A 12,541-nucleotide genomic window follows, 5' to 3' on the forward strand; every position below is an offset into this window, starting at 1 on the left:
TTTAGAAAAAACTAGTCCTGTGCTATTTTTTGTGGTGTTCTAATATTTGCAGCCTCATTTTTGACTTGGTGCTGCACTGTGGGAAGGTCACTTCTCGATTCTGCAGCATGGTTTCTGGTGCTATGCTGTGCTTCTGGTGGGTTCCTGATACCAGCCTTTAGTGTATTTGTGTGCACTCCCAAAACCCTGCCCAGCGTTAAATATAGTCTGTGTGTATCTTTAGTCTTTCTGTGCACAAATTAATGTGGGCTGCTGCTGTACGGAGGACTTTTAGCAGTGCTGTTAGGTACTTAGTGCATTGCGAATAGAAACTCAATGCTTCTGTAAAAGCAGGCACTATTCCTGATTTTTTTTTTTATTTCTTTTTTTTCCCCTGAAGGAGTAAAGCCAACTGACAATCGCCTGCTCAAGACTGCAGCGTACCATTGTCTTGCACTAGCAATTGCCTCTAACTGCTAGGTCACGCTGTCTTCTGTATTAAGGTATAAAACTCAACACGGTTTCTCTGGGCACTTGTGTGTGCGTTCAATAAAACGCCTTTGCCGTGCCTTGTCTGTGCTGTAGGATATTCTCTTCCCCTGAAGCAGCTTTGGAGACTCGGTTCTCGTTCCTGCTGAGCGTGCAGCACATGCCTTCCTGCGAGGCCGTTCCCAGCTCAGTGCCAAGTGAAAGGTACTGGCTTGCTTGCAGTTTGATGCAGCTCTCTGCAAGACCAGGGCTGTAACTTCATGAAAAACTCAGCATCAGAAAGGTTTTCTGGCCAATTTCTGCTTTGCATGAATGAAGTTGGGGTGGTTACTCTGGCCCTGCCACCTCCCCTCCAGAGGAGCCGGGATCAGCTCTGCTGCTTGCGCTCTCTCCCCATTGAGTGGGTAGTGGAGAGGCAGCTCTTGCCCCAGTGTGCCGAAACCCAGCTGCCAAGTGTCTGGGGATGGGAGAAGGGAGGAGCAGAATTCCTGCTGTAGGTACTGGGGTGGAGAGGGGGAGAGTAGGAGGCATGCCTGTGTGTGATCCAGCAAAACATCGATTGCAATGCTCTTAGCAGCAGATCAGCAATGGGAGTGGTGCAAAGCAGATTTGGCCCTGCTAGCTGCTGAAGCCAAACTTTGCTGGTTTAACGAGCTGTCTGTGTTATTGGAAGCGGTAATCCAGATCCCTCTCTCTGACTTTGTAACTGATTTGGGCTTAAATCAAATGCTGTGCCTCGCGTGAATGAAAACAGAAGTAATGCGCTAGAGGTATTAGGGAGCTAATGTTCAAACAGTGCATTGAAGAGAGAATAATCTACTGCTAAATATTCATAGAAAAAAGGGCTAGAAGGCACCTGGAGAGGTCATCTTGTTTATTATTTTCTGCCCTAAGGCAAGATCAACTCAAAACACCATTTTGCAACCTTCTCTTAAAAACCTTTAGCAATAAGTACTCTATCCTCTGCAGGTAATTTAGTGCAGCATTTAACTAGCCTGACTTACATTCAGTTTTAATTTTATCGAACAAGAGAAATCTGCAAATACGCACCTTATCCAACAGCCTAGAATGATTCTCCCAGCAGCTGAAATCAACCACTTACGGTGCCAGCTATATGCTTAGAGGGTTGTGTGTATGTAATACCACAAGAGGGGATGGATAAAACTGAGAAATTGCAAAAGTTTCTTATAATAGTACATTGCAAGGAAGTGCTTGTGTTTTGAATTATGTTGGTTTTACTGAAAGCCTCTTGAAATTGTTTTGAAAAAGTTGAAAGGTTAAGTTTTCATCAAGAGCAGAACTTTAGACTTCCCTAAGTTTGTGATCATCACCTTTTTCTGTTACCTGAAAGGCTGTGTTAGATTTTATAGCACTGTTTTCTGGAAATGGAAGAGAGTTCCCATGTATTTTGGATAAATAAATCTAGTGTTAAAGTCTAAGATTTCTGATTTTGGCCTATGGTTTAGCTATGATTTTATTCATAATCTGTGGCCTGTACATCATGATGTATGTTTTTATGCTTTAATAAGAACAGCATCGTTACTGCTGTGATGTGCTGAAATAACTGTGCTGTATATGTAATGCTGTGGATTATATAGTCGATTATGTTTCATCTTTAAAGTGTTCCTGCTTCCTTTTTATTATGATGTGGAGGATTGGGCTTTGTTAAAAGCTGATCTTGTGTCCAAAAAACCATTGTATAGATCTCTCTAAATGTGGTGTTCCCCCTTCTCCCCCTGGCGCTTGTTCGGGTAAGGTTTTATAGGAAAGCCTTTTCTGTGCAGTCTTGTTGACATACCAAAACTGGAAATGAGTCTCAACTGGATGTGTACATTGAAGCGGCTCCTTTAGGAAGGCGTTTGGCACATATAGCGATGGCAACACACGCCAGCCTGGCTCTCTCCAAGCCCCATTCCCAGGGCGCGCGTTCACTGGTTTTTCTCATGGAATTGTTCGGAACATCAAGAGCCAAAAGCACGTGTGTCGTAACCTCGGATCCTTGCATGCTACAGCTTGTGTCTTTCCTTTTGCTTTGGCAGGGTCAGGCACAAATCTTAGTGGTTCTTCTGCCTGCCATAGTGCTTTGTGCCATGCTGTGGCAACATCTTATTTTTTAGACCTCTCTAGCAAGATTTCAAACTTGGCTTGTTCAGCTCTTGCCACTGGTGGCAGCTACCAATCCTTCATCAGGTCAGAAATGTGCCATGGAGACAGGGTTTGTGTACAGTTTTGATGGGACTTGTAATTGCAGTGCCTCATTTTATGCCTAGGAAACCTTCTGTAGAGGATGATACACTAGTCATGTGCCCATCTAAGATTGTGTTCCCGGTAGCCATGTGGAGACCTTTTCCACATGCTCTCTGTTGTTGCTGTGTCAGAAGTCAGGTGAGTTCCCTTGGCAAGTCTGAATAGCTCTTACCGCTTTCCCAATCAAATCTAGAGCTGCAATGAGCAGGAGGTGCAGAAAACGGATACGACGCAAAGTCCATGGCACTGGTTTGGAAGAAATACCTGTCCTCTTGCAGTGCCAATGCGACTGCCAACCCGACTCAAGTTTCTGAATTGCATTACTGGTTTTAAAATTTTGCATAATTGAGCGGACAAGACCTGAATATTGAGGTACGAGAAGAAACCATCGATCTCAAACACAGTGAAAAACTGTTTTTACACCACCACTGCCACCCCTCCGAAGCAAGTAAAAGTAATTCTTGGCTGTGGTTCTGGCACCTTTGTGTTTCCAGCCATGCTATGCACTTGTGCTGCTTGGCCTCCGTCTAGTGAACATGTAGTTTGGAACTGTAATGGAAATAACTTTGATCTTATTTCATGAAAGGAGGCTCAGCTGAAATTACCAATGTTGACTTGAGTAGATCTTGAAGCAGAGAAAATGTACAGTGAATTGAGGCATGGTGTCTCTGTGGAAGCAGTTTTAGACCATTAACATGACTTCTCAAGGGTTTGTTTTAAAATAAGATAGCATAGGGCATAATGTCATGGAAAACAAGTGCTGTTGATCTGCAGCAGATGCAAGCTTTCAGTATGCCTTCAACCATTGCTGCCGAGACCAAAGATTGCTGTTGTAGTCCACTTCAAACTCTGTGTATATTCTACGTTTCATATTCCGATACTGCAAATTGCTCTAATTGAAGTAATGAGAGCAGCATCTTGCAAAGGGTGCTGGTATGTGGCTTTCTCTCATACACCGAAGACTCCTCCTTTGCTCACATTTAAAGAAATGTGTTACTAAATTCATATAAAACCGTATTTATTCTTCTTGTGAAACTAGTTCTTGGTTGCTAGATTGTTCCTTCTGATTCTGGCAGGATCAGGTGTCTGGCGCTTATTGCTACACAGAGCTCATTCTTTAGATATGCAAGTGTGGCTCTGCACATTTTACTTTTAAATCAAGGGACAAGCTCCCAAAACAGAACGCTACAGTTTTGAGAGTTAGTGCATCAGACTGGAAGTATCACAGAATGCTGGGATTAGTGTTTATTCTAAATGCTCACTTTTCAGCTCTATGGATCTATTTTTAATTCTTCAGACTTCCAGGGTTTTTGCTAGGTGCTGTGGTGTTGGTTTTTATGTGCTGGTAAAGATGGTATATTTAAAAAAAAAAAAAAAAAAAAGGAACTGCATTGTTTGTTTTCTCCTTTTCTGTAACGCTACTTCCTACTAATTAACTCGTGAGTTTTGTGGGATAGTGGATGTTGTAAAACCAACAGCATCTTAAGAAGAGGTGTGGGGGGGTGGTTTCGGGGACTGGGGGCCTTCTAAATGCTGTCAGTGTGGAGGTGGTAAATCTGTATTTGTATAGCAGTAGAGTCTGGGGGGGGGGGGTTTGTTTCTGCAGTGGCAGTTTTCAGAAATATTTGTGCGTTATCCTTACTTGTAGCTATAATCTAAGGATGTTGAGGCAAAACATTTGCCTGAGCTTCTGTCTAATTTCTTTTTAGCCTCCATCTTCAGATTTAGCCGTCTTTTTAAGAAGCTTGGATGGAATATGCTTCTTCTGCCATGTAATACAACGCTGTGTAAAACGGGCTCTTTCTCATAACGCAAGTCATGGGAATGTGACTGTGCTATATGCAAAGAACCTGACATTTCTGATACCACCAGGGTCTGTGGTACTTGATGATGTTGCTGAGTTATTGCCTCCTTCGTCGAGAGCCTCGAGGCTTTTCAGTACGTCCCTCTGGCATTCGCTGTTTGCATATCCCTTCAGATATTTGGATAAATTTCATTTAGATCTGCTCTCCACCCAGCTGATTTTGTTTGGTTGACTTCTCAGTCAAGGCCAGCTTGGGAGTAACTTAAAAGTAGGCACGTCAGAAGCTGTGACATGACCCTTGCTGGCTGGGGAGGTTGTCCTCCAGTTCCCATTCCCAAGCTCACTTGGCGAGCAGCACCGGCCATGCCTGGGAACGTCCTGTGGCTGGCAGCTGCTGCTCTGCTGGGTCTGGTGGGCTGTTCCTGGCCGTTGGTTTTCCAGCTGAAGAGCTCTGGGTACCTGCTCCGGGTGGAACTGCAGGATCAGAGATCTTGTTTTTATTTGTGGTTATACTGTAGCTCGCGTTTTCAATAGCAGGTTCTTGCTCAAGCGTGCAGATTGTAGGCATCCAAGGTGAGACAGCTTCATTTGACTGCTTCCCCCTTCCCACGGCATTAAAGAGAGAGAGCACAAACTAGCATCTATTTAAAAAAACAACAACAACAAAACAAGCAACAACAAAAAAAAGAACCACAGACACTAGAGGTGTCTTCATGCTTGCTTTGTGCTCCTCTGAAGTGAAGCTCTTAAGTGTTTGTCAGCTGCCACAGGATTTTGTAAATCTAATGTTTGTAAAAGGTGTTGTGCTCCAGTGAGCAGAAAAGCTCTAATTGCGAAGTGTTGATGTTGTAGTTCTCGAGATGTGCTTGCTAACCTGCTCTGTAATCACCTCCAGGCATTTTGTGCATAGGCTTCAGCTTTTTGGCCTTCAGCTTCTTTTTCCCTTAGTCTGGAAACAAAATGTTTGCCTTCATGGAGCATATTCCAGGCTGTGTGGACTGGGTTGGCTGTTGTAAAGCAGGTATACCCCAGTCCCCCCTGTTCTTACACCCTTATTTCTTGTTCTGTGTGGTTGGGGGGTGTGTGTTCATTTGCTTGCTTCTATCTAATTCAGTAATGCGTTCATGTTGTTAAGTTAGTGTCTTTTGTGTGTGCATGAACCTTTTCATCTAGATTCTTCTGCAAGAGCATCTCTGCATAGCCTGGTTTTTAGGTTGCAAGCTCCTGGGACTCAGGCGGGTAGTTTAGCTAATCCAAGGTCGGAGTAGTGCTCCTGTCTGCTTTGATCAGGCACACCAGCGAGGTGATGGTGTTTGTTAAGTAAGTGTTGTGCGGAACAGAAGCATGTCAAACTTGCAAGGTACTTGCCCAGCTTCTGTACGGAGGCACGGCGTTGCTGGAATCGGCAAGTTCTCTCTGGCGGTGGTTACGCTTTGTGGCAACCAGGTGACACGGGAGATGGACTTAACTTTTATTATGCAGCAATGAGATGGTGTCAGAGTAGCCAGTTTACTCTTGAAATTTCTGAGAGACCGTACCCTGCGTTATGTGAGCGCTTTGCAGGGAGCGTGGGGATCCTCAGAGCACCTCTCCCCTTCTGCATGGGGTTGTGGAGGAAGTCTTTAGAGGAGGAAGGATGAGGTATAATGAAGCTCTAAAATTTCCCTGCAAACTGCATATCAAAAAAGACAAAACGGGTTTAGGCACTGATACTGTGAAATCAGAGGAACTGCCTCCCTTTTAGCTTTGGTGGGCTTATCTTCTGTTGTATACTTTGGTATTTTTTTTTTGTTGGCGATAATCCTGATATGAGGCATTCTTAAAAGAAGAGAACACAGCTTTCCCTTGGGTGAAGGAACTTACCTAATTGCACAGGAATGGTCTCATTAGTAAAATTTGTCTCACAGAGCCAACGCTGTAGGTTTGCATGACGTTTTTTCTCTTTTCCTCCCAGTCCTCCTCTAATGCTTGCTTATGTATCTATATTTTAATGGGAAGAAATTACTGTAGTAATGTTCTGAGCAGTTTTAACCTGCTTAGGCTTTTATTTTGGAGTTTATAGTGATTTCATTCTGTAAGTTTTTCAGAAAATCAGCCTGTTGGTGATTCTTGTTTCTACTCTTACTCAATTTCTTACCAATTATCCTAAACAGTCACTTAAAGTAGCAAATGTCCTTGGGGTTGAGCATCAGGCTGTTCATCTTGCATTCTGAAATCAGTCCTGTGTTTACCTTGAAGATAGTTTTGTGGGTTTTTTTATTCATCAACAGGACTTTTTAAATTATAGATGAGTGGGGTAAATAATTTCTAGCTCTTCCTGAAATCTGGATGCAGAGGCATATATTTAATGCAAGAAATTTGCTTTTGTATGCAGTAGGGGGTAAAGTGGTGGTGATGGAATTTTCTTCCTCTTCACTCCATTAGCTTTTTTCTTTTTTTTTTTTTTTAACCTGTTGTTTCTTAGCGTTATGTAGAGCATTATATTCCAGTACAGCATTTAAGTGGGTTGAATGCAAGTAATTGGTATTTTTAAATAAAGCCTTGAAAAGTGATTTGGCTTGTCTTGAAGATGAATTGCATCTCTGGTTGCAGAAAAGACCCCGTCTAGTGTTAGTGTTGAAATATTGCCAGTGCAGAGCAGATTTCGAGGACTAGCGTTTATTTATGTGCCTAAACTATTTTTTGTCTACGTTTGGCAATACGGATCAAAGGAGGGGTGGGGGAGAATCAAATGCCAATTTAACACTCATTAGAATATTTATATCTCTGTATTTTCTTGTAAATACTTGAAATACTGTAGTTTGTAGGCAGATAGTATTATAATGCAAATAGTTGTGAAGAGTCATCAAGTAACTTGTCAGTCACTGATTTCCATAGGTTCCTTACCTGGAGTTCTTCCTGTCTCAAACTCTTGCTTTGAGACTGGAAATACGATCTTCTGACCTCCTCTTTATCATCCCCTGTCAAAATCCCCTTTGGCTCTTCCCACGCCTCCTGTGTCCCCTTCTCAGGTTGATGAAAGAAAAATACAACTGTTCAGAGTCTGCCTTGGAAAGTGTAGGCTGGAGGAGGTAACGAACTAATTGTCTGACATTCATCTCTTTGATCTGTTAATAAGATTTTATGGATCGTCGTTGCTTTGGAATAGTTGATTTTGCAAGTACTGGCAATTGGCCGCTGCCTCCCATCGGTATTTTGGTGTGTTGTACGTTGTTACCGTGCTTCCCTTCGGCTTGCGGAAGGACTGAAATAAACCTCTACATGGCGGATCAAAAGCGAACGGGGATTGTGCCTGTGTGCGGCTGCGTGGTGCTTAGTTGCTGGCTGGGGTTAAACCACGACAGTGTCAAAGCTAAATCTGCTCTCGTGTCTTTTTCCATTACATGGCAACGCACAAATATCTGTGTGTACCTTGAGGTCTTTCCATATAGAAAATGTAGCACCCTTTCTCTCTTGCTGTAAGTTGAGAGGCACGGAGACGTATTGTTTGTACGTGGTGTGTGCGTGTCATTCATGGAAACTTCAAAGCTGCTCTGGGTGACCCCGAGAGCGTTTTAACGTCAGTAATTTTCTGGCTTCCTCTGCTTTGCTCGCTTGAGAAGTGAGCGGCGACGCTGCTGGCATTCAGCAAGATGCTTTTTGTGCATGGCGAGCACCGAGTCCCGTCCTGTCGGGTTGTGTCTCGGCAGGTCCTCTGTGTGTGTGTGTGCTTTTGGCACGTCTCCCCCGTCCTTCCAGGCTGCGATCCCTGTCGGGAATCCTGCCGGAGCCACGCGCTCCTGTCGCGCAGAGCAAGCCAGCGAGGCTGGTCTTGGTGTTCCAAGGGATTCTCAAGTTGCGCGTCTGACTTCACTTTAATATTAACTAGAGCTGTCTTAAGAGCTCCTTGTCAAAGAAGCAGAACTTGATCTAGGAGTTTATGGGGGGGGGAAGAATTGTCAGCTGGAACTCGAAGTGTGCCTGGACAGTGCCACGCGGGCTGGCACCATCTCGGTCACCCGAGGACGAGGTTGATCGATGCTGCGTGTCCTGACCTCTTCATCATCTTCGCTGCAGCACAGCGTGGTTATAGGGGAAAGTCTGAACCCAGTTATTGTCCCTTTATTTTCTCCTTATGAGTTCCTGGTGACTACTGATACATACTGTAAATAAAGCCATTTGCAAAGATACAAGTCTTAATGAATGCAGAGGCAATGTCCAGTGTAAATTTAGTAACAGCCAGACCTGCTTAACATCCTGCAGTTGCAGAATGCTAAATGACAGGCATGGGGCTTTTTAAAAATTTTCAGTTAAAAGATTTGAATTTTAAATCTTACTTTGTGCTTTTGACATTCTGCATTAAACAGGCTGTTAATTTCTCCTGTTGATTATACCCAAGGAGAAGAGGTATTTTAAAAATAGTGTAAAGCCACAAAACCTGACACCTTTCAAATAGGCACAGCAGCAACTGTTTCATGACACTTTTTAGAAATAATACCGGGCTGACATTGACATCCTGGTTTCAACTTGTTGGCTGTAACAAGCAAGAGAAAAGAAGATTTTATAATAGGTGCGCACTGGAGCGTGAGCTGTGACCAGGCACCAGTTTTGTTTTGTAACTCCTTGTGAAAAGGCAGAGCTCTAATAGGGGAATAAGGAGACTATTTTGGCTTTCAATTTATTTTTTTTAATGTTCTTTTTCAATCTTTGTAAAAATAAATAAAATTTTAAAAAAACAATTCCAGAGGCTGTGAGTATCTCTACATTGTTGCTGTGAGACCTGGACTGGCGTATCTTATTTTGACATTTTTCCAGAGCAATTAGCCAGGCTGGCCCCTTCCTGTATTCCTGGGACGTGGAGGGAATCTCTGGGAGCCTTTGACTCCTGCCTCCCCCCCCTCCCCATTGCTAACACTTGTTTTTGTTTCTCCCAGCTACCAGAATGTCCACAGATGGTGGCTTCGGCACAGCTAGCAATAGCGATGCGCAGCAAAGCCTCCAGTCCTTCTGGCCACGAGTCATGGAGGAGATACGCAATCTCACAGTGGTGAGTGTCCTCATCGGTTGTGCGGTTTCTGAAGAACTGACAGTGAAAAGTGCCTGGTGATGTCTGGTAGCAAGATAAACCTCAGCTTGAACATGCTCCTGCTGCTTATGGGATCCAGTAGCGTTGGCTATTTACACACTACAAGGTGGCCTTAAGAGCTGATAAATAATCATTCGGCCAGGCTTTGGACTGCTGGCTGCAACTGCCAAAACTTGAGATATAAATTGAATGCAGCTGATTCATAGCGTAATGAGATGTAATAGTCATACCTTCAGCTGTTTCTGGACTAAACAAGAAGACAAAGTTGATTCAGAGGTTCTTTTAACAGGCTAAATGATGACCGTGGCTGCTTTCTAGACAATTGCAGGGAATTATCTTCTGTTTGGGGGGTAAAGGGAAATGATTTAAAAATAGCTACAGGTGTAAGTGTAGCTGCCATATGCTGTTTCAGCTGACAGAAGATTGAGGGATTTGAGAATATACCTCACATTATACTACATGGGCTGTGTAACTACAGTTCAAATTCCGTAATATGAAATGCGTGACCAGCATGTGAGGGAACCCTTATCCACACCAAAGGACAGGTCACATCAGCACACTCTGGGCGATGTTACCGTTCAAAATACGACTTAGGCTTTTCCGCCCTTCATAAATTCAAACACCTGGCTATTGACAGACAGTTACGATTTTGTGAATGAATTTTTGGGTTTAGACTTTTGTATAGAACTATTATGCCCTCTTCCAGAATCATCTCCTTTGACAAGTCTGAAATTTTGAAAATCACTTGAATGCCAAGTGCATCGTTATCACATGCTTTATTAATTTAAAGACATTTGATTAAAAAAAAATCTCCTGTATAGGCTGAGAATAAGAATTGGACTAAGTAGCTTCTATTTTTTTCAATCCCCAAAAGAGATGTGCCTGAGAACAAGGGCATATAACAAAAATGACTTTTCAAGAGAGATTGATAGATTACTGTGATACAATGGTCCTGAAAGCACACTCCTGTGCTTTTAATGTAACTGAAAACAAAAGAACTCCAGTCGAAGACAGGCTGTTCAAAGTGAAAACCCCAATCCACTAGTCTGAAGATAAGGTTCTTTTTTCGGCCTGTGTGCAGATAGTTGATTAAAGAAACAGATGTAGAAATTTGTATGCATAACCAGAATTAATTACTTTCCTCTTTCAGCGCAGTGAATTCTTGTGTTCAAGAGCTGTAGTTTGTCTTCATCTCCACATGAAAGGGGTTTATTATGCAGCTTATCAAGTATGGGCAGCTTAATTTTTAACCGTTGTACGAATCTATTTATTGCATTGCAAGCTAGTAAGTCATTGAAAATTTAACTGAGGACAGTGAAGGGGAGTTAGAAAGGGAAAGGGATAACTGCAAAACATTCCTATGCAGTTGTCCCCTGCGTAATCAAATCCTGAAATTTATAGAGCATCTTATTGAAAGTGCTCCCACGGATGTGGACGTAAATAAACTTAAAGCTCATCTGCATGTACTGCATAGCAGAGGTCAGAGCAGCTGTTTGGTTGCCTGCTTTTCAGGGCTTTCTCTGCCTGGTTTTGTGCATTTGCCGTGTGCTACTAGTAGCTAAAATTCAGGGATAAAAAAAACAAGGGAGCTGCTTTAGAAGAACAAACCAGAGCTCCCTGTTCTCTGCCTGATACAACAGAAAGGACTGTAGCCTAGTCTTGGAGAAATAGGGAACAGGACTAGGCTGAAACTAGCATTTCGGCTCCACAATGAGTTAGAAGAGGCCTGTGAAAACATTGAGACCTAATTTGGAAAAAAGAAAAGATGAAGAATTGGTGTCTCAAGTTTGTTCTGCTGGGTGGTAGCCAGTAGTGGTCATGCTTCCCTTCACCATGGTACTTGCGTATTAATTTTGATTTATGTGACGTTTGCCTGTCTGCCTTAAAGGAATAAAGGAGCTTTAATTTTTTCTAGTTTCTCCCACTGTCTCTCTTCTCTAAAGATTTGAATAGCGTTGTACCTATGCATGTCTACTTGCAGTCCTGCTGTTCATAGAAGTTAATACACTTAAGATCGTTAAGAGTTTCACAAATCAGAAATTTTGTCTTCATCTTTCTTTGAGGCTTGCTTAAAGCTCGTAAGGCTCTTTAAAAAAGGAAAGAGCTTTAAAAAAAAAAATTTAAAAAAATAATAACAATAAAAAACCTTTGGGATATTTTTCCATGCCTTAGCAACCCCTTAACTTGTTTATGTGGCGGTTACTGGTTGAAAATGCCACCCTGAGTGCATTGTGTGGTCACGCACAGGTCCCACCTCGGCTGCCCTCTTCTCTCATTGCCAAAAATCCTTCCAAAGTACCGCGTTCACCAGCAGAAAGCAAAAGCCCTTGGCACTCCTTGCAAGGACACCTCCACCCCCAAATTAGTTCGGATTTGCAGCATATTACTAAGAGCACCAGGAACACCCCATTCACATTCCTCTCCAGAATGAGGGCACAGAATACTTTTTTAGAATATCAGCATATAAAAGAATGTATATAAGTATACATAATTTTTTAATATATAAATTAAATAAAATGCCCCCTGCTGGAGTGCTGGCTGGACCATGCACAACCTCCATATTTTGCTTCAATAGAAAACAGCATCTTCAGCATTTTTTTCCCTCTTTTTGTTTCACTAACATGTCTTGCAGTGCTTTCTTCCCTAGAGAAATGAGTTCCCTTTTATTTTCTATGACATTTTTGTTAAGAAGGGAAGACTTTTTTAGAATCACTTTGTGGGTAGGGATTCTGCATTCCTGATGCAATGGTACGTAGCCTCAGCCTTTCTCCCTTTTTTAAGAGGCTCCTGGTAGCAATACACTGTGGATTTTTTTTTTTTTAATTGTTATTTTCTTCTTTATTCCTCTTTATATCTTCAGAGAAGGAAGAGCACTGTTTGTAGTGAAGCTCAGCAGTTTCCCTAACCCTAAGAGCTCTCCATGGAGAGGATCTCTCCGAGGGACACGTTAGTGCCTC

General features: G+C 42.7%; 1 protein-coding gene across 6 annotated transcripts in view; it reads left to right on the forward strand.

Moving 5' to 3' along the window:
• Positions 1 to 12,541, forward strand: part of NFYC (nuclear transcription factor Y subunit gamma) — a 37,081-nt gene that overhangs the window by 9,333 nt on the left and 15,207 nt on the right. For 4 of the 6 annotated variants that reach the window (XM_075047286.1, XM_075047292.1, XM_075047291.1 and 1 more), the window contains exon 2: positions 9,433 to 9,545. In XM_075047286.1, the coding sequence (XP_074903387.1) occupies positions 9,441 to 9,545 (105 nt within the window). In that variant the 5' untranslated portion in view covers positions 9,433 to 9,440. Of the gene's footprint in view, positions 1 to 379; positions 483 to 4,907; positions 5,093 to 9,432; positions 9,546 to 12,541 lie in introns of those variants that run through there. The other 2 variants (XM_075047288.1, XM_075047290.1) reach the window with 2 other exon arrangements.

The sequence above is a fragment of the Buteo buteo genome, chromosome 16 (genome assembly GCF_964188355.1).
Source record: "Buteo buteo chromosome 16, bButBut1.hap1.1, whole genome shotgun sequence".
Taxonomy (NCBI): Eukaryota; Metazoa; Chordata; class Aves; order Accipitriformes; family Accipitridae; genus Buteo; species Buteo buteo.